At 43.4% G+C, this 22,429-nt stretch overlaps 1 protein-coding gene across 1 annotated transcript in view; it reads left to right on the forward strand.

Moving 5' to 3' along the window:
- Positions 1–614: 614 nt before the first annotated feature.
- Positions 615–22,429, forward strand: part of LOC311135958 (transmembrane protein 132E-like) — a gene marked incomplete at its 5' end in the record, with an annotated part of 108,120 nt that continues 86,305 nt past the window's right edge. Inside the window, 2 exons of the mRNA XM_084170004.1 lie at positions 615–693; positions 1,270–2,209. Coding sequence (XP_084026130.1) covers positions 615–693; positions 1,270–2,209 — 1,019 coding nt within the window. The remainder of the gene's footprint in view (positions 694–1,269; positions 2,210–22,429) is intronic.

The raw sequence follows: 22,429 nt of genomic DNA on the forward strand, positions 1-22,429 counted from the left end.
AGACGCTTATTCACTCACACACTCTGGCTCACACAAACACGAAAGCCTCTTCCTGAACATATCCAGTGGGAGAGGATGAATCGAGCTGAACAATATCTTTTTTTTTTATGAGTGTGTGTGTGGTGCAAGAGTCCTTTGAGGCCTGTGTGTCTTAGCCCTGGCTGGGAGCTAAAATGTTGATTATAGACTGAGGCTAGGTGTGGCGAGACAGGGCGGTGTCAAGGCTTTGTCTACAGCATTAAACCCGGGCTTGCGAGGAGGGGTTTGGTCTATCAGGAACTGCTGACGGAGTGGAGCTGCATGTGTGGACTGGATTCAAAGAGCTTCTGTGGGTCTTTGCTGTGGACCACGACTGTACCAAAGGGAATATAAGCACAAGTTCAAGAACCTCTGTAGATCCCCCACAGCTGTGTGCTGCAGCGCAAGCAAGTGAACTACCAGGAATCTGTTCTAGTACTGCGAATATCTGAGGAGATTTATCAGAGAAACACTGATTATTTCTTTACTGACAATCTGTTAACTTGGTGACTGCAAACTATACTGATGATTGAATATACTCCTTTGAAGGGCTATTACTTAAGGACATATACTTTCAATGCCAGGCGATTTGGAATATGGGACTTTTAATCTCTGATTTGGTCTGTCTCGAAAGGCTTTGGCACGTTTATCTCCTGTTGTTGGTACTATTGATAAGTATGTCACATCAATGCTGTTTCTTTATGACTGTGTCCTATGTCTGAGCGTATTGTATTTTATAGCTCGAGGGTATATGTTTTTATTTGTTCTTTTTTCCCAGAGTTTGTCCTTAGATAACACGTTTGAGTGTTGTTCCCACTTTATTTTGTTCTAAAGTATCTCCCTATTTCCCTTTTACATGTTGTCCTCATCAAATATCTTGTTTTGAACGCTTGTGTGTTTTGTCCATTTGTTAGCTACTCAGTCAATTGTAAGACTGACTATTGGTAGGTAATTGAACTTGAGGAACAATCGATTGAGCGTGTGGTGTCGCTGTTTATCTTGTGAACAGCAGATTCGATAAAGATCAGTGTCCTGCAGCTTGTTAACTTCTACAACCCATTTCATTGGACACAATGGGAAACCTGCCTGCAGACCACTTGACACATAATGCCCCTTTATCAAATAATGAGTGTTATCTGTGGCAGTTGCATGCAAAGAGCAGGTGAAATTTGCAAAATAAAAAATACATGTTGCATTGTAAAGATTCTAACCTTTTACTCTCTCTCTTTCTGTCTCTCTTTCTGTGTTCAGCATTTGCAGGTAAAGTATCCCCGACTAGCTCAGATGCTCTCCTGAGCTCTTCGGCAGTCACCCCCACCCCCATCCCTCCGGACATCTACCTTCCCGCCAACTTCAAGCTTTCCAATGCCCAGTTGGCCTTCTTCCTGCGAGAGACCAGGTCCTCGGGCCAAAGCAGCGGTAGCCCCGCCAACGGACACCCTCTCCAGCGTTCCGAGAGCTTTGTGGTCTTCCAGACCAAGGAGCTTCCCGCCGTCAACATAACCTTCGGCCCGTTCACCCAGGACCAGAGCCTGTCCAAGGACATCCTCCAGCCATCCAGCCCTCTGGACATCCCCGGGCGGCTGACGGTCAATTGGAAGGTCCGGGCCTTCATCGTCCAGTCGAGGGTGTTCTCTAGCAACCCTGTGGTCCAGGTGCTCTTCTACATCGCCGGTCGCGACTGGGATGACTTCAAGGTCCAGGACAAGCTGCCCTGCGTGAGGCTCCATGGCTTCCGGGACGTGCGTGAGATCAAGACGTCGTGCCGCCTCCAGGGGAACCTGGCCCAGTGCTTGGCCCAGCTGGAGTTGCCCCCCACCTGGTTCAACACCAATGTGGCCCCCCTGGGCCGGAGGAAAGGCTCCAGCGACAGCCTGGTCATGGAGCTGAGTGGGGAGTCCCTCCAGGCCGAGCTCTACTACACCCTCCACGACCCGGACAGCGGAGGGGAGTGCGGCGAGAGCTCGGGCCGCAGAGGAGGATCACGGGGCGAGCCTCCCTCTCAGCATCCCCTCCTCCGCATTGGTAGCATCAGCCTGTACAAGTCCAGCCAGAAGCAGATGGCTGTGGACAAGCAGCTGGATAAGAACATGTTCTTGAGATTGCCGGAGAAGCCGCTGAAGCCGGGAGAGACCCTCAACATATTCCTCTACCTGGTGCCCAACTCCACAGTGGAGCAGTTCACCCTCAAGTAAGTGGCTCTTTCTCAATGAATCTTTCCTGGATTCCTCACATCCTCTTTCCTAGCCTCATTCTCTTTGGAGGAGAAGGTCAGAGGGAAGGGACCTTGGACCTTCTCCTCCAAAACAGTTGAGGAGGCAAGGAATCGTGGAGTGTGTGCTTTTATAAGGAAACATGGTCAAAAGGGCTGGGACTTACCAGGAACCTCACGATACGATATTATCACGATACTTAGGTGCCGATACGATATGTATGCAATTTTCAGGATTCTGTATTGATACTGTGATTTTATTGCGATTCGATGTTCCAAACAAATTGCTCACCATATGTCTGCTGCAGAGGGACAAGAGAGTCATGAGAAAAGTTTTGATCAGTCATGGAAATTTAAGTACTGAAAACAAATTGGCTCCCTATTTAAAAAGAAGATGGAGAAGCTTGAAGGAATAATACTGGAGTTTGTGCAGGTACAGCCAACTAGTGCAAAAATATTGTTGTGATATTGTGAAAACAATATGATATATTGTCAAAAATAATATTCATCAAAGCAAAGGGTGGCTATTTGAAGAATCTCAAATATAAAGTATAGTTTGATTTGTTTAACGCTTTTTTTTGGTTACTACATGATTCCATGTATTATTTCATAGTTTGGATGTCTTCACTATTATTACTACAATGTAGAAAATAGTGAAAATAAAGAAAAACCCTTGTATGAGTAGGTGTGTCCAAACTTTTGATTGGTAGTGTATATTTAACGAACTTAGTCAACTTGAGTCATCTCAGTCCTTTGAAGTGGTGCCTAAATGTATTGAACAGAATAATTTCCTTACATACTTGCCGGAGTTTACGCAATTAAAAGAGAACTGGGAGATGTTCTCTAGAATGATGAACGTCAAGACATTTTGAAGCGTCTGTTTTTCAACATTCTGTAGGGGAAAAAACACATCTCTAGATGTTGAGAACCGGAGCACTCGATTTCCCCTTTAACAGAGAGGCCTAGCAACCTCATTTCCTAGCGCTATCGATTCAACCAGCACAGTGGAGAAATGAGAGGACTATATCATGTGAAATCTTTTTGAATCTCTCATGTAAGACTCTGCTCCGAGAACATGAGATGAAGATCATTCAGCAACCTCCTGAAAGAGCAGGCATAATGGGTATTAATTGACATCTGTTCAAATTAAATTCCTCATGAGCTGACTCACTTCTTGTCAAATTGGAGCTTAGGGGATACGAGGCATGTCTCCTCTCCCTCGCCCCTGTGTTTCTCACTGTTCTTCCTCTCCGTCAACATAATGGGAGGGTTAGAGTTCCCATACAAAATAACATTATTATTTAAATCCATGAAAGCCTCGGGAAAATGAGCTTTCTTTTTCTACTCTCCTGAAGATGGGGAGAGATGGAGGGGGAGGGGCCCGATATTAAGTGGTATCTGAGGCATGACGGCAAAACTCTTCGTAAACACGGCACCCCCTAATCGTAATGGAAACTCTGACTTCAATTTAGGAATTCACTGTGAATTAATTAGGCTTCAATAACTCATTAAGGCGAACAGGAACAGGCAGTGCTAGGATTTACAGTATGCAGGCAGGAATGGTGCATTAGCGTTATCTCCCCAGTTCAATATTAAAGACTTCTACTACTGTGTGTGTGTGTGTGTGTGTGTGTGTGTGTGTGTGTGTGTGTGTGTCGGACAGGCATATGATGTGTGTGTGTACTACCTTACATGCATGCTTGATGTGTTTCAGTTTGTGTATAAAGGTATAGATTGTGAGCTGTCTTATGGGCCTTATCCTCACATAAGTATTTTCACAAGGTCAAGGCTCTTCTCACACTAAACTGAATGTGTGGCTTGAGACCTGACCATTTCTCATAAAATCCAGACTCTGAGGAGGAGAGCCCCAAGCATTTCACTTCGGACCATCACAGCAGTGCCAAGGAGATGCTCCGTCCCCAGAGAGATCTATAGCCTAATATGTGGATTACTTTGTTCCAAGATGTTTCCTGCCTAATCCCTCGCCCTAATGCTGTTGTCATCGATAGATCAATAATTTACTAATAACTTGACCTCATCTGTGGGCCACCCATTCATAACATGTAGGTTTTATAATTAAATTCACTTTAGTGATTTCTAACCACCATTGTCTTACAAAATGACTTTCCATTGCAAACGAGGTTGCCTTAGAAACATAACTTTCAAATATCAGCTCTCATTTAATAGTTGACCCTCCTCTTTTCAATTTCAGTGATTATCTAAGAATTATACTTCATATATTTTTATATCCAGGATACAGTGTTGCATTTCTCTCTCTTTGGGGGATAGAGTGAAGAAGAATGAAAATAGGTGATAGAGGGAAAAGATCCTAGGCAGAGAGACCCTGCGCCAGGTGACTAAATGGGGTGTGCATTTAACAGTGCTGGAAGCCAACTGTTGAGATGTCTCGAACTAGAGCCCTGCATTACCGCGTCGCCCGCAGGACCCGACAGAGAACTGTGCGGCGCACCCTGAATGGTTCATGCTGCGGGTGGGCGGTCAGAAAGACAAATTCCCACAAATTATTTCATAATGGTCGTATTGCCGTTTTAAATGTGCTGTGAATTATTATAAAACCACTTTTATATCACATCAATCTTGTGTCCCTCTCCTCTCCCCACCTCTAACTGGGGTGCATGTTACACAACTGACTCGCGCGCCGGCTTCAAACAGTAGTGGTGGCAAAAACAATTATCCAATGGGATTGAGTTTATGTGGCCAGTTGTGATGAATTATAAGAGGAATTATAAAAGCAATTGTCAGCTTGCAGTTCTCACTGGAAAGTTAATAATGGCTATTATGATTGGGTATTAGTCAGTCTAGCCTATGTGTTGCCTTTGCTTTCTCTTACTGACAGTTCGAGTTGAGATGATTTTGGAATTGGAAAGTGAACTCGTTCCTAATTCCACTTTTTGTCTGGGCTGCTTCAAATAAGTTTGTTTACACTGGAGTTAGTTTTAATAAAATGACTTTATTCCAACCAGCATGTGTCTTATGAAATCATGCATTCATTACACAGTATAATGCATTAGATGGTGGTTTTGAAGGTGTGTAATTCTAACATTGCAGGAGCTGGATGAGATCTGGCGGGAGCAGGTGGGATGTCGGCGGGCCGGCACGTTATGAAATGTCGCGGGAGCGGGTGGGCACGGTACCAATAAATCAGTCCCGCTCAGACCTCTATCTCCACCCTAAAAATATGATTAAATATGTAATAAACAAAGTCTTTAAATATTAATTGAACGCAGCTGAAGTCTACCTCTATCCCTCCCTCCCCTCCCCCCATCTCATTTCCATTTCTTCTCACTTTGAAGGTCTCGTCTGTTATTGCAGTAGATCACATTCGAGGTGGTGAGGGGAATGAGACTTTGTGACTCTTGGACATTTTTCCCCCCCTGGTTCCCATTGTAACAAACGTTTGTGTGCATGCGTGTGTTCATGTGCGTCTGGGGAGGACTTATGTAGCTAGGCCTTTAATGTTCCGTTACCATGGAAATAATGATAATGCAATGCATGGCAGTATTAATCATACCCAGCTTGTCTCTGTGATGCTTATCATAATAATATGCCATTTAGCAGACGATTTTATCCAAAGCGACGTACAGTCATACGTGCATACATTTTTTTTGTGTATGGGTGGTCCCGGGGATCGAACCCACTACCTTGGCGTTACAAGCACCGTGCTCTACCAGCTGAGCTACAGAGGACCACAGAGGATCATCACCCAGGAAAGCTTCTATTAATTACATGCATAGTTTGCGGCATGTGTCTGTTCTGTATTTTTGATGAGATTGAGGAGTCTGCCTCGATTTTGGGTAGTGAATAAACAGATGAGAGAATGAAATAATTTCATTATGTTGTTCCATTTATGATGCGTTGGAATTATTACCATGTACGTATGTTAGCATACAGTTTATTCGATGATGCCATGACATTTCAATGAACTGTAAGTAAAATGCTGCCTTATACGTACATATTGGCCTGTATACATGTACACTGTATATATCCGAGTGCCTTAGTAACAAATGAGAGCCAATGTGAGCTTGATGAGAAAGGTTATAGAGTTACGTTAGCTACAGTCACCAGTATGGGCGGCAAGTAGCCTAGCGGTTAGAGCATTTGGGCCAGTAACCTAAATGTTGCTGGTTCAAATACCTGAGCCGACAAGGTTACCTGCCACAGAAAAATATTTTGATGTGCCCTTGAGCAAGGCACTTAACCCTAATTTGCTCCAGGGGCGCTGTACTCTATGGCTGACCCTGCAAAACAACACATTTCAAATCAAATTGTATTTTATATGTCACATGTGCCAAATACAACAGGTGTAGACCTTACAGTGAAATGCTTACTTACAAGCCTTAACCAACAATGCAGTTTTAAGAAAAATAAGTGTTACAGTATTTACTAAAATAAACTGAAGTAAAAAATCGATAAGTAAAAAATAAAAAATAAACAGTAGGGAGGCTATATACAGGGGGACCGGTACAGAGTCAATGTGCGGCGGCACAGGTTAGTAGAGGTAATTGAGGTAATATGTACAGTGAGGGAAAAAAGTATTTGATCCCCTGCTGATTTTGTACGTTTGCCCACTGACAAAGAAATTATCAGTCTATAATTTTAATGGTAGGTTTATTTGAACAGTGAGAGACAGAATAATAACAAAATAATCCAGAAAAACGCATGTAAAAAATGTTATAAATTGATTTGCATTTTAATGAGGGAAATAAGTATTTGACCCCCTCTCAATCAGAAAGATTTCTGGCTCCCAGGTGTCTTTTATACAGGTAACGAGCTGAGATTAGGAGCACACTCTTAAAGGGAGTGCTCCTAATCTCAGCTTGTTACCTGTATAAAAGACACCTGTCCACAGAAGCAATCAATTAATCAGATTCCAAACTCTCCACCATGGCCAAGACCAAAGAGCTCTCCAAGGATGTCAGGGACAAGATTGTAGACCTACACAAGGCTGGAATGGGCTACAAGACCATTGGCAAGCAGCTTGGTGAGAGTGACAACAGTTGGTGCGATTATTCGCAAATGGAAGAAACACAAAATAACTGTCAATCTCCCTCGGCCTGGGGCTCCATGCAAGATCTCACCTCGTGGAGTTGCAATGATCATGAGAACGGTGAGGAATCAGCCCAGAACTACACGGGAGGATCTTGTCAATGATCTAACGGCAGCTGGGACCATAGTCACCAAGAAAACAATTGGTAACACACTATGCCGTGAAGGACTGAAATCCTGCAGCACCCGCAAAGTCCCCCTGCTCAAGAAAGCACATATACAGGCCCGTCTGATGTTTGCCAATGAACATCTGAATGATTCAGAGGAGAACTGGGTGAAAGTGTTGTGGTCAGATGATACCAAAATCGAGATCTTTGGCATCAACTCAACTCGCCGTGTTTGGAGGAGGAGGAATGCTGCCTATGACCCCAAGAACACCATCCCCACCGTCAAACATGGAGGTGGGAACATTATGCTTTGGGGGTGTTTTTCTGCTAAGGGGACAGGACAACTTCACCGCATCAAAGGGACGATGGACGGGGCCATGTACCGTCAAATCTTGGGTGAGAACCTCCTTCCCTCAGCCAGGGCATTGAAAATGGGTCGTGGATGGGTATTCCAGCATGACAATGACCCAAAACACACGGCCAAGGCAACAAAGGAGTGGCTCAAGAAGAAGCACATTAAGGTCCTGGAGTGGCCTAGCCAGTCTCCAGACCTTAGTCCCATAGAAAATCTGTGGAGGGAGCTGAAGGTTCGAGTTGCCAAACGTCAGCCTTGAAACCTTAATGAAGATCTGCAAAGAGGAGTGGGACAAAATCCCTCCTGAGATGTGTGCAAACCTGGTGGCCAACTACAAGAAACGTCTGACCTCTGTGATTGCCAACAAGGGTTTTGCCACCAAGTACTAAGTCATGTTTTGCAGAGGGGTCAAGTACTTATTTCCCTCATTAAAAAGCAAATCAATTTATAACATTTTTGACATGCATTTTTCTGGATTTTTTTGTTGTTATTCTGTCTCTCACTGTTCAAATAAACCTACCATTAAAATTATAGACTGATCATTTCTTTGTCAGTGGGAAAACGTACAAAATCAGCAGGGGATCAAATACTTTTTTTCCCTCACTGTACATGTAGGTAGAGGTAAAGTGACTATGCATAGATAATAAACAGAGTGCAGCAGCACCGTAAAAAAAAAGTGGTGGGGGGTGGGGTCAATGCAAATAGTCCGGGTAGCCATTTGATTAGCTGTTCAGGAGTCTTATGGCTTGGGGGTAGAAGCTGTTAAGAAGCCTCTTGGACCTAGACTTTGAGACCAGTCGCTTATCAGCGGTCATCTCTGATAGGGGCCAGGAGAGACATGTTGTCCTGTAGCCTCTGAAATCCTCTTCTGCCTCTACTCTGACTTTGTTCGATTTACCCTCTCTATATTAGGGCTTTCCTGATTATTATCCTCTGTCCTATCCCCCCGCTTTTTTATTATTTATCTGCTCAATGAAAGAGCTACCTGTAAAGTAGCCACACTCTCTCACTCACTCGCAGTCAGTTATTTACGGTCCGGAGGAAAAGAAAGTGTCAAGAAAGCCATTTACCATTGCACAATGTGAGTGGATATCTAATTCGTATGGGCCTTGGACACATAAACCTTAAAAACAAGACGTATGTGACAGATGTTAAATGAAATGGCCTCCGCTTTGAACTTGGAGTTTTAGTATGGAGGACAGAAGCACATAACTGTTCACATACTACAGATTGGCCCATGTGACTGCTTTTTATTCAAGTCAACCTGAGAGTAGACTTAAATTTAAAATATAAAAATATACCATTTAGCAGACGCTTTTATCCAAAGTGACTTACAGTCATGACTTATCCCAAACTAAGGTTTTAAGCCTGAGGCAGTTTCTTGCTTGAAGTATTTTTAGCATTTAGTAGTATCTTCCTTTGAGAGAAGCATTTTATTCCTTGTTTTTTCCTACATCAGTCCTACCGACCACTCGCCTTTCTAGATGTCAATGTCAAAGTTTTCACTAAGTTGCAGTCTGCAGAATTTGTTATATTTTCTGTATGACAAAGTTTCCATCCTTTTGATGCACACCAGTGATGTAAGGCAATAGATGCTGAATTTCAAATCGACCCTTAGCTCCTACCCCCTTGGCATTAGTGCAGATATGAAAGGATTGGACATGTTTAAAATAGTTTGGTTATTGCTTCACCTTGCCTTCTGATAAGCTGGGTGGAATTTGTATCACATCGCTCAAACCTTTCTGTCCCATTTAAGTCTAAATGAATGCCTAGGGATTAGGGGCTGGGTGTAAGTTTGGCATTTAACAAAAGAGTAAACCCTAGCACAGACTTTCCATCCTTGGATGATTTGGTCCAACAGAGGCTCTCGTGTGGAGCAAAGAACCATCATTGGTTTAGACACAGTTGTCATTGGTTGACATCACATGCACATTGTAGGGTTATGTGGGCCTCATTTCTGCAATCACTAAATTTCATCCTATTCAAGAGTGATGTTTGTGCTCAAATGACCAAGGTCACATGTGTACTTAACTGACCTTTTTATTTTCCCCTTCACCTTGCTCTTTCAATGCATTTCTTTATAGGGTGATCTCCATATAGGTTAATGTCATGCTCTGGTAATTGAGGGAATGAGATGACATGATTTACGATTGAGTGGGTGTACTTGTAGGTGGGTGTGTGTGTGTGTGCCTGTACGTGCATGAGTGAGCAAGTGTGGGAGCATGCGCATATGTGGGTGCGAGCATGACTGATGATATCATGGGTACCTTAAGCACAGCCAGAACAATGCAATATATTTAGGCAGTCTATCCCTCTGTGGTTTTGCAGTACAGAAAATTAGTCTTACAGTATTACTCAGTAATGTACTGTATGTCCCATTCTATTAGATCTGTTCTATTAGATCTGCAGCAGCGAGTTCCCCCAGTTTATCCAAGGCGCTTCAGGGGTTTAGACAGGGCAAAGATAAGAGCTGCATTTTCTACTGCAGGCCCTCTCTATTTACCTGTCCTCCCTTTCATCTTGTCACAACACAGGCAGAAATTGGTCTGGCTTTTTTGACACCTCACATTTTACAGGTGGAGACTCCCAAGGAAGGCGTCTTCCTGTAATAATGTACACAGCGCTGCCCCGGGGAGTGATTTGGATAGCTTAGATGCTTTCAAAGGGATTGTTGGAGAAGTTGGACTTTTTCCCACCACTATCTTTGATTGTAATGACGTATGAACCCTGGAGGGGTCTCTTTGACATGGGTATGTTTGCAAAATGACGGTTTATTACTGGAAACCTTTGAAACTACCAGAATGTTGGTATATTTCAAGGATTTTATGTAATCTATCACAAGACATCTAGTGGCCTTTTTTGGGTAATTCAGATTATCACAGGTGTCTGTAATTATATTTGGCCCTCTGTGTGGCCTTGTCACATATAAAGTACACTGAACAAAAATATAAATGCAACATGTAAAGTGTTGGTCCCATGTTTCATGAGCGGAAATAGAAGATCCCAGACATTTTCCATAAGCACAAAAAGTGTATTTCTCTCACATTTCTGGCACAAGTTTGTTTACATCCCTGTTAGTGAGCATTTATCCATTGCCAATATAATCCATCCACCTGATGTGGCATATCAAGACATAGGTACACCTTGTGCTGGGGACAATAAAAGGCAACTCTAAAATGTGCAGTTTTGTCACACAACCCAATGCCACAGATGTCTCAAGTTTTGAGGGAGCGTGCAATTGGCATGCTGACTGCAGGAATGTCCACCAGAGCTTTTGCCAGAGAACTGAATGTTCATTTCTCTACCATAAGCCGCCTCCAACTTTGTTTTAGAGAATTTGGCCAACTGGCCTCACAACCGCAGACCACGTGTATGGCGTCATGTGTGTGAGTGGTGGGGTTATGGTATGGGCAGGCATAAGCTACGGACAACGAACACAATTGCATTTTATTGATGGAAATTGTAATGCACAGAGATACCGTGACGAGATCCTGAGGCCCATTGTCGTGCCATTCATCCGCAGCCATCACCTCATGTTTCAGGATGATAATGCACGGCCCAATGTCGCAACGATCTGTATACAATTCCTGGAAGCTGAAAATGTCCCAGTTCTTCCATGGCCTGCATACTCACAGACGTGTCAAACATTGAGCAAGTTTGGGATGCTCTGGATTGACAGTGTGTTCCAGTTCCCGCCAATATCCAGCAACTTCGCACAGCCATTGCAGAAATCGCTCTGCCATTTCCTGGTATTTTTTTTTATAATAATTAGCCTAATTTAAGTTTATGTGACAAAACAAGCAATGTATAGTGTAGAAAATCATTGTACCATCAAAACCGGTGTTGTCACGGATTCTGCAGAGGCTGCTCCTCCTCCTTGCTCGGGCAGGCTTCGGCGTTCGTCGTCCCCGGAGTACTAGCTACTGCCGATCGATGTTTCGGTGTTTGTCTTGTTTTGTCTTGAGTAGTTACACCTGTTGTCTATTATGTTTGATTGTTTAGCCTATAATTTCCCTTGTCTCACGTTTGGTATTTGTGTGTTATTGTTTTATGTCTAGTCGATGTTCGGCCTTGTTGTTATTCCATATTTCGTATATGGTGTTTTTCCCTCCAGTTGTGTTTGTTTTGTACTTTACATTTAGTAAAGTAGTCTGCCTGAATCTCTGTGTCCTGTGTCTGACTTCACTCGCCGCGTACACATCACTCCTTGACAGGTGTGAAATTCAGTGGGGAGAAAAAGTATTTGATACACTGCCGATTTTGCAGGTTTTCCTACTTACAAAGCATGTAGAGGTCTGTAATTTTTATCATAGGTACACTTCAACTGTGAGAGACGGAATCTAAAACAAAAATCCAGAAAATCACATTGTATGATTTTTAAGTAATTTCTTTGCATTTTATTGCATGACATAAGTATTTGGTACATCAGAAAAGCAAAACTTAATATTTGGTACAGAAACCTTTGTTTGCAATTACAGAGATCATACATTTCCTGTAGGTCTTGACCAGGTTTGCACACACTGCAGCAGGGATTTTGGCCCACTCCTCCATACAGACCTTCTCCAGATCCTTCAGGTTTCGGGGCTGTCGCTGGGCAATACGGACTTTCAGCTACCTCCAAAGATTTTCTATTGGGTTCAGGTCTGGAGACTGGCTAGGCCACTCCAGGACCTTGAGATGCTTCTTACGGAGCCACTCCTTAGTTGCCCTGGCTGTGTGTTTCGGGTCGTTGTCATGCTGGAAGACCCAGCCACGACCCATCTTCAATGCTTTTACTGAGGGAAGGAGGTTGTTGGCCAAGATCTCGCGATACATGGCCCCATCCATCCTCCCCTCAATACGGTGCAGTTGTTTGTCCCCTTTGCAGAAAAGCATCCCCAAAGAATGATGTTTCCACATCCATGCTTCACGGTTGGGATGGTGTTCTTGGGGTTGAACTCATCCTTCTTCTTCCTCCAAACACGGCGAGTGGAGTTTAGACCAAAAAGCTATATTTTTGTCTCATCAGACCACATGACCTTCTCCCATTCCTCCTCTGGATCATCCAGATGGTCATTGGCAAACTTCAGACGGGCCTGGACATGCGCTGGCTTGGGCAGGGGAACCTTGCGTGCGCTGCAGGATTTTAATCCATGACGGCGTAGTGTGTTACTAATGGTTTTCTTTGAGACTGTGGTCCCAGCTCTCTTCAGGTCATTGACCAGGTCCTGCCGTGTAGTTCTGGGCTGATCCCTCACCTTCCTCATGATCATTGATGCCCCACGAGGTGAGATCTTGCATGGAGCCCCAGACCGAGGGTGATTGACCGTCATCTTGAACTTCTTCCATTTTCTAATAATTGCGCCAACAGTTGTTGCCTTCTCACCAAACTGCTTGCCTATTGTCCTGTAGCCCATCCCAGCCGTGTGCAGGTCTACAATTTTATCCCTGATGTCCTTACACAGCTCTCTGGTCTTGGCCATTGTGGAGAGGTTGGAGTCTGTTTGATAGAGTGTGTGGACAGGTGTCTTTTATACAGGTAACGAGTTCAAACAGGTGCATTTAATACAGGTAATGAGTGGAGAACAGGAGGGCTTCTTAAAGAAAAACTAACAGGTCTGTGAGAGCTGGAATTCTTACTGGTTGGTAGGTGATCAAATACTTATGTCATGCAATAAAATGCAAATTAATTACTTAAAAATCATACAATGTGATTTTCTAGATTTTTGTTTTAGATTCCGTCTCTCACAGTTGAAGTGTACCTATGATAAAAATTACAGACCTCTACATGCTTTGTAAGTAGGAAAACCTGCAAAATCGGCAGTGTATCAAATATTTGTTCTCCCCACTGTATATTTTCAATAACCAAAAATATTGTATTTTCAGCTGTTTGAAGCTGGTGTACAAAACCAAAAGTTAAAAAAAATATATACTTAAGAAGGGGAAGCATAGAAATAGCGCACATAGAACAGATCTACCGCTTCTTAGACTTGCTTTGAATGAGAATGACAGAGCTATAACTCATGTTTCAATGGGAATTTGGTCGCGTCGCCCAAAAAGTTACATGTTGCAGCTTTAATATCTTGAAGAACAATCTGGCCTTAATCGCCGTGTACTCTTATAATCTTCACACGGCACAGCCAGAAGAGGACTGGCCCCCTTCAGAGCCTCTCTATGTTTCTTCCTAGGTTCCTGCCTTTCTAAGGAGTTTTTCTTAGCCACGTGCTTCTACAGTACATATGCATTGCTTGCTGTTTGGGGTTTTAGGCTGGGTTTCTGTATAGCACTTTGTGACATCTGCTGATGTAAAAAGGGCTTTATAAATACATTTGATTAATTGATTAATTGATTGATTAATATGAGGATTTCAGCATGAAACATCCTTTAAATTTGTTTCTACACACTTTTATTTATTTTACTATGTCATTATGTATTTGTTGTCAATGTTTTGGCGTCAAACTGGTGGCAGTTTTGAAAAAAGTCAATAGTTGGAAGAGTTGCAGAGTTAATTGAAAATAATGTTTTGTTTTTGTTAATAAGGCTATTTTCTCTTGAACTATATGGTCTATCTACTAGAAACTCATGGACAATGTGGACACAAATTTAAAACATTTATACTATGTTTGAATAAAACATTTTAAAATGTAAATTACCAAATTTAACATATTGCCATAGATGTTTTGTTAATTACTGAAGACTCTGGTAACTTTGGTAAATTACCGGTAGCTTTGCAACCCTAGACACGGGCAAGCTAAAGTAGATCTTATAGCTATTCCAAGCCGTTGAGGGGAGCTTGTATTTAATCTCTAACAAGAAATGAATTAACCTCTAACAAGAAGAATATGCTATTTATAAGTCCTCTCTTTGACTTTTAGGGCCAGTTTCCTTGGACCCAGATTAAGCCTAGTCCTGGACTAAAAACACGCTCAATGGAAAATCTCAATGTTTTTTAGTTCAAGACTTAATCTGGGTATGGGAAACTGGCCCCTTAATGTCAGCGATGTTGATATGTTTGGCAATAGTAACAAACCCCAGTGTCCCCATGACTTGCCAACATCTGTCCTTTTGGGAATTCACTGTTCATGCCCCACAGAATGTCACCCGTTTGTATTGATGTAAATCCTAGCATGAAATCATATTGGCAGAGGGAGTGCATACTGTGTAGGCTGGTGGTGCTAAAGCTGTTTCGAGGACTCCACTCAGGCTGTGCTGTGCCATGCCATTCCGTGCCAGGGAGAATTGCATATTGGCTGTGTTTCCGCACCATTATGAGGCATGAAGGGAAATGAGTACATAAATAAATGATCTAACACACGGTAATGGAAGAAAGTGGGCCAATCAAAAGGGAAAGAAATGCGGACAAGGGTATTGTGGGCTGGTACGTATCTACAGTTGAAGTCGGAAGTTTACATACACTTAGGTTGGAGTCATTAAAACTTGTTTTTCAACCACTCCACAAATTTCTTGTTAACAAATTATAGTTTTGGCAAATTGGTTAGGGCATCTACTTTATGCATGACACAAGTAATTTTTCCAACAATTGTTTACAGACAGATTATTTCACTTATAATTCACTGTATCACAATTCCAGTGGGTCAGAAGTTTACATACACTAAGTTGACTGTGCCTTTACGAAATGGCGCCGGAGAAGATGGCTGCTGTTTTACAGCCCTCTAACCAATTGTACTATTATGTGTGTTTTTCCGCGTTATTTGTAATTTATTTTGTACATAATGTTTCTGCCATCGTCTCTTATAACCAAAAAGAGCTTCTGGATATCAGGACAGTGATTACTCACCTCGTATTGGACAAATAATTTTTCTTCAAAGAGGCGGCCGCGAAGGATATCCTACAGACACGCGACAAGGCCCAAATCCCCGTCATTCGCATGAGGAAGAGACGGAGATATCGTGGACGTAGGTCGGGGTGCCTTGTAAGGATCCGACGGCGAGCGAGTAAACTGCCGCAACCATCTATCCTATTAGCCAATCTTCAATCATTGGAAAATAAATTGGATGACCTAAGATTACGGTTATCCTACCAACGGGACATTAAAAACTGTAATATCTTATGTTTCACCAAGTCGTGGCTGAACGACGACATGGATAACATACAGCTAGCGGGCTATACGCTACATCGGCAGGATAGAACGGCTGACTCCGGTAAGACAAGGGGTGGCGGTCTGTGTATATTTGTAAACAACAGCTGGTGCACAAAATCAAATACTAAGGAAGTCTCGAGGTTTTGCTCGCCTGAGGTAGAGTATCTTATGATAAGCTGTAGACCACACTATTTACCAAGAGAGTTTTCATCTATATTTTTCATAGCTGTCTATTTACCACCACAAACCAATGCTGGCATTAAGATTGCACTGAATGAGCTGTATAAGGCCATAAGTCAACAGGAAAACGCTCATCCAGAGGCAGCGCTCCTAGTGGCCGGGGACTTTAATGCAGGGAAACTTAAATCCGTTCTACCTAATTTTTACTAGCATGTTAAATGTGCAACCAGAGGAAAAAAACACAGAGACGCATACAAAGCTCTTCCTCGCCCTCCATTAGGCAAATCTGACCATAACTATATCCTCCTGATTCCTGCTTATAAGCAAAAACTAAAGCAGGAAGCACCAGTGACTCGGTTAATAAAAAAAGTGGTCAGATGACGCAGATGCTAAGCTACAGGACTGTTTTGCTAGCACAGACTGGAACATGTTCCGGGATTCTTCAGATAGCATTGAGGAGTACACCACATCAGTCACTGGCTTCATCAATAAGTGCATCGATGATGTCGTCCCCACAGTGACCGTACGTACAAACCCCAACCAGAAGCCATGGATTACAGGAAACATCCGCACTGAGCTAAAGGGTAGAGTTGCCGCTTTCAAGGAGCGGGACTCTAACCCGGACGCTTATAAGAAATCCCGCTATGCCCTCCGACGAACCATCAAACAGGCAAAGAGTCAATACAGGACTAAGATTGAATCGTACTACACCGGCTCTGACACTCGTCGGATGTGGCAGGGCTTGAAAACTATTACAGACTACAAAGGGAAGCACAGCTGCGAGCTTCCCAGTGGCACAAGCCTACCAGAAGAGCTAAACCACTTCTATGCTCGCTTCGAGGCAAGCAACACTGAAGCATGCATGAGAGCACCAGCTGTTCCGGATGACTATGTGATCACACTCTCCGTAGCCGATGTGAGTATGACTTTTAAGCAGGTCAACATTCACAAGGCCGCAGGGCCAGACGGATTACCAGGACGTGTACTCCGAGCATGTGCTGACCAACTGGCAAGTGTCTTCACTGACATTTTCAACATGTCCCTGACTGAGTCTGTAATACCAACATGTTTCAAGCAGACCACCATAGTCCCCGTGCCCAAGGACACTAAGATAACCTGCCTAAATGACTACCGACCCGTAGCACTGACGTCTGTAGCCATGAAGTGCTTTGAAAGGCTGGTCATTGCTCACATCAAAACCATTATCACAGAAACCCTAGACCCACTCCAATTTGCATACCGCTCCAACAGATCCACAGATGATGCAATCTCTATTGCACTCCACACTGCCCTTTCCCACCTGGACAAGAGGAACACCTACGTGAGAATGCTATTCATTGACTACAGCTCAGCATTCAACACCATAGTGCCCTCAAAGCTCATCACTAAGCTAAGGATCCTGGGACTAAACACCTCCCTCTGCAACTGGATCCTGGACTTCCTGACAGGCCGCCCCCAGGTGGTAAGGGTAGGTAACAACACATCTGCCACACTGATCCTCAACACGGGGGCCCCTCAGGGGTGCGTGCTCAGTCCCCTCCTGTACTCCCTGTTCACCCATGACTGCATGGCCAGGCACGACTCCAACACCATCATTAAGTTTGCCGACGACACAACAGTGGTAGGCCTGATCACCGACAACGATGAGACAGCCTATAGGGAGGAGGTCAGAGACCTGGCCGTGTGGTGCCAGGATAACAACCTCTCCCTCAACGTGACCAAGACAAAGGAGATGATTGTGGACTACAGGAAAAAAAAGAGGACTGAGCACGCCCCCATTCTCATCGACGGGGCTGTAGTGGAACAGGTTGAGAGCTTCAAGTTCCTTGGTGTCCACATCACCAACGAACTATCATGGTCCAAACACACCAAGACAGTCGTAAAGAGGGCACGACAAAGCCTATTCCCCCTCAGGAGACTGAAAAGATTCGGCATGGGTCCTCAGATCCTCAAAAAATTATACAGCTGCACCATCGAGAGCATCCTGACTGGTTGCATCACCGCCTGGTAGGCAACTGCTTGGCCTCCGACCGCAAGGCACTACAGAGGGTAGTGCGTACGGCCCAGTACATCACTGGGGCCAAGCTTCCTGCCATCCAGGACCTCTATACCAGGCGGTGTCAGAGGAAGGCCCTCAAAATTGTCAAAGACTCCAGCCACCCTAGTCATAGACTGTTCTCTCTGCTACCGTACGGCAAGCGGCACCGGAGTGCCAAGTCTAGGTCCAAAAGACTTCTCAACAGCTTCTACCCCCAAGCCATAAGACTCCTGAACAGCTAATCATGGCTACCCAGACTATTTGCACTGCCCCCCCACCCCATCTTTTTAGGCTGCTGCTACTCTGTTAATTATTTATGCATAGTCACTTTAACTCCACCAACATGTACATATTACTTCAACTACCTCAACTAGCCGGTGCCCCCGCACATTGACTCTGCACCGGTACCCCCCTGCATATATAGCCTCCCTACTGTTAATTTATTTTACTTCTGCTGTTTTTTTCTCAACACTTTTTTGTTGTTGTTTTATTTTACTTTTTTATTTAAAATAAATGCACTGCTGGTTAAGGGCTGTAAGTAAGCATTTCACTGTAATGTCTGCACCTGTTGTATTCAGCGCATGTGGCCAATACAATTTGATTTGATTTGATTTGAAACAGCTTGGAAAATTCCAGAAAATGATGTCATGGCTTTAGAAGCTTCTGATAGGCTAATGAACATCATTTGAGTCAATTGGAGGTGTACCTGTGGATGTATTTCAAGGCTTACCTTCAAACTCAGTGCCTCTTTGCTTGACATCATGGGAAAATCAAAAGAACTCTGCCAAAACCTCAGACAAAAAAATGGTAGACCTCCACAAGTCAGGTTCATCCTTGGGAGCAATTTCCAAATGCCTGAAAGTACCACGTTCATCTGTACAAACAATAGTACGCAAGTATAAACACCATGGGACCACGCAGCCGTCATACCGCTCAGGAAGGAGACGCGTTCTGTCTCCTAGAGATGAACGTACTTTGGTGCAAAAAGTGCAAATCAATCCCAGAACAACAGCAAAGGACCTTGTGAAGATGCTGGAGGAAACAGGTACAAAATTATCTATATCCACAGTAAAACGAGTCCTATATTGACATAACGTGAAAGGCCGCTCAGCAAGGAAGAAGCCAATGCTCCAAAACCGCCATAAAAAAGCCAGACTTCGGTTTGCAACTGCACATGGGGATAAAGATCATACTTTTTGGAGAAATGTCCTCTGGTCTGATGAAACAAAAATAGAACTGTTTGGCCATAATACCATCGTTATGTTTGGAGGAGAAAGGGGGTTGCTTGCAAGCCGAAGAACTCCATCCCAACCGTGAAGCACGGGGGTGGCAACATCATGATGTGGCGGTGCTTTGCTGCAGGATGAACTGGTGCACTTCACAAAATAGATGGCATCATGAGGAAGGAAAATTATGTGGATATATTGAAGCAACATCTCAAGACATCAGTCAGGAAGTTAAAGCTTGGTCGCAAATGGGTCTTCCAAATGGACAATGACCCCAAGCATACATCCAAAGTAGTGGCAAAATGGTTTAAGGACAACAAAGTCAAGGTATTGGAGTGGCCATCACAAAGCCCTAACCTCAATCCTATAGAAAATGTGTGGGCAGAACTGAAAAAGCGTGTGCGAGCAAAGAGGCCTTCAAACCTGACTCAGTTACACCAGCTCTGTCAGGAGGAATGGGCCAAAATTCACCGCACTTATTGTGGTAAGCTTGTGGAAGGCTACCCGAAACATTTGACCCAAGTTAAACAATTTCAAGGCAATGCTACCAAATACTAATTGATGTGTGTAAACTTCTGACCCACTGGGAATGTGATGAAAGAAATAAAAGCTGAAATAAATCATTCTCTCTACTATTATTCTGACATTTCACATTCTTAAAATAAAGTGGTGATCCTAAGTGACCTGAGACAGGGTATTTTTACTAGGATTACATGTCAGGAATTGTGAAAAACTGAGTTTAAATGTATTTGGCTAAGGTGTATGTAAACTTCAGACTTCAACAGTATAACAGATGGCTGAGCAGAGGGTTTTCAGGAAAGTTAATGATTGATTGATGGGGCATAATATGCAGCATATGCCCAGTTGCTGAAATCTGTCATTGTTTTTGGATCGCTGCATGGTGTTTTTAGAGGCTCCGGTTTAAATTTCCGCCTCCCTTATGGTGATGTGGTTTTTGCTAGCCTGCTTTTTTGGGGATCAATGGGCGAGGAGTCCATGTTCTTTGGTGGTGATACTGCAGATATTGAATCCACAGTCCATCGTGTTCATAAAGCCCATGTTAAATGTCATATGATAGAATACAATGGCACTTATATACAGTTTTATAAGCTTGTGGACTGCCTTCAAAAAGTATTCATATTGCCTTATTCCACATTTTGTTGTGTTGCAGCCTGAATTTAAAATGGATTCAATTGAGATGTTTTGTCACTGGCCTACACACAATACCCCATCATATCAAAGTGGAATTAAGTTTTTCAAAATGTTTACAAATTAATAAAAAGCTGAAAAGTATTCAACCCCTTTGTTATGGCAAGCCTAAATAAGTTCCAGAGTAAACATTTGCATAACAAGTCACATAATAAGTTGCATGGACTCTGTGTGCAATAATAGTCATAAAAAAATCATGTTAAACACTATCTCATCTCTGTACCCCACACATACAATTTTCTGTAAGGTCCCTCAGTCGAGCAGTGCATTTCAAACACAGATTCCACAAAGACCAGAGAGGTTTTCTAATGACCCGCAAAGAAGAGCACCTATTGGTAGATTAAAAAAATAAAATAAATAATAAGCAGACAATGAATACCCCTTTGAGCATTGTGAAGTTATTAATTACACTTTGTATAGTGTATTAATACACCCAGTCACTACAAAGATACAGGCGTCTTTCGTAACTCAGTTGCCAGAGAGGAAGGAAACTGCTCAGGGATTTCACCATGAGGCCAATGGTGACTTTAAAACAGTTACAGAGTTTAATGGCTGTGATGCGTCAAACTGAGGATGCATCAAAAACCTATCTTGACCTATCTTCCTCTACTTTCTTCACTTCTTCAGCGTATGACAACTTCTGCAGTACTTTAACCCTGGAAACCTCAACCTGCATCTCTCGCACTGGACATTTCGGATCCCCAGCCCCATGGGCATCCCTACAATTAACTCATACCACTACTTTCCCCAATGCTACACATTCCTTTGTCTCATGCCCTTCTGCACACTTCTCACACCTAGGAACCTCCCTCCTACACACTGCTGCCACATGCCCATAAGCTTGACACCTGTAACAACGTCATGTATTCAGCAGAAAAGCTCGTACCGGATAACTTCTAAATCCTCAACATGAAAACTCAAAAGAACAGATAATGATTATTCTGTTTCTCCACTCATGCCTGTCTGCGTCGCACCAAACGACGAGCATCACAAACACCGGGAATCTTCCCCTTCAGTTGGTCAGCTTTCACATTTACCGCTACCCCAGTAATCACGACTTTCAATGGCACCCTTTTCTTGAGAGAAATACAATTCACATCTCTTGCCACCATTCGTTTAACACAGAGTGCCTGCTTCCTCTGACCAGCAGAAATGCAAACAATTATCACTAGACCACTTCTGGTTACCCTCACCGAATCCACAGCACCCAACTCTGTTTTCACCCACCCTGAAACCACAAATGGATCAGCCAAAAGGCAAGGGTCCACTTTTTTTCCACAAAACTTCACTCCTACTGTCACAGACTCATCTTTATCCTGACCCTCGTTGCAAACTTCGGGCTCCGAGAACTTCACCACACCTACCACCTCCGATACTTCACCCTCATTCACTTCCATTACTCCTCTTGTCTTCAACTCACTCTGCTTACACTTTCTACCATTCTTCTTTAAATCAAATCAAATCACATTTTGCGCCGAATATAACAGGTGTAGATCTTACAGTGAAATGCTTACTTACAAGCCCTTAACCAACAATACAGTTTTAAGAAAGAATACCAAAACAAATCACAAGAAATACTATATAAAATAATACGAAATAAAAGTAACAAATAATTAAAGAGCAATAACAATAGCGAGGCTATATACAGGGGGTACCGGTACCGAGTCCGTGTGCGGGGGCACCGGTTAGTCAAGGTAATTGAGGTAATATGCAAATGCCAATAGTCTGGGTAGCCATTTGATTACATGTTCAGGAGTCTTATGGCTTGGGGGTAGAAGCTGTTTAGAAGGCTCTTGGACGTAGACTTGGTGCTCCGGTACCGCTTGCCGTGCGGTAGCAGAGAGAACAGTCTATGACTAGGGTGGCTGGAGTCTTAGACAATTTTTAGGGCCTTCCTTTGACACCGCCTGGTATAGAGGTACTGGATGGCAGGAAGC

The sequence above is a fragment of the Coregonus lavaretus genome (genome assembly GCF_964263955.1).
Source record: "Coregonus lavaretus genome assembly, chromosome: 10".
Classification (NCBI taxonomy): Eukaryota; Metazoa; Chordata; class Actinopteri; order Salmoniformes; family Salmonidae; genus Coregonus; species Coregonus lavaretus.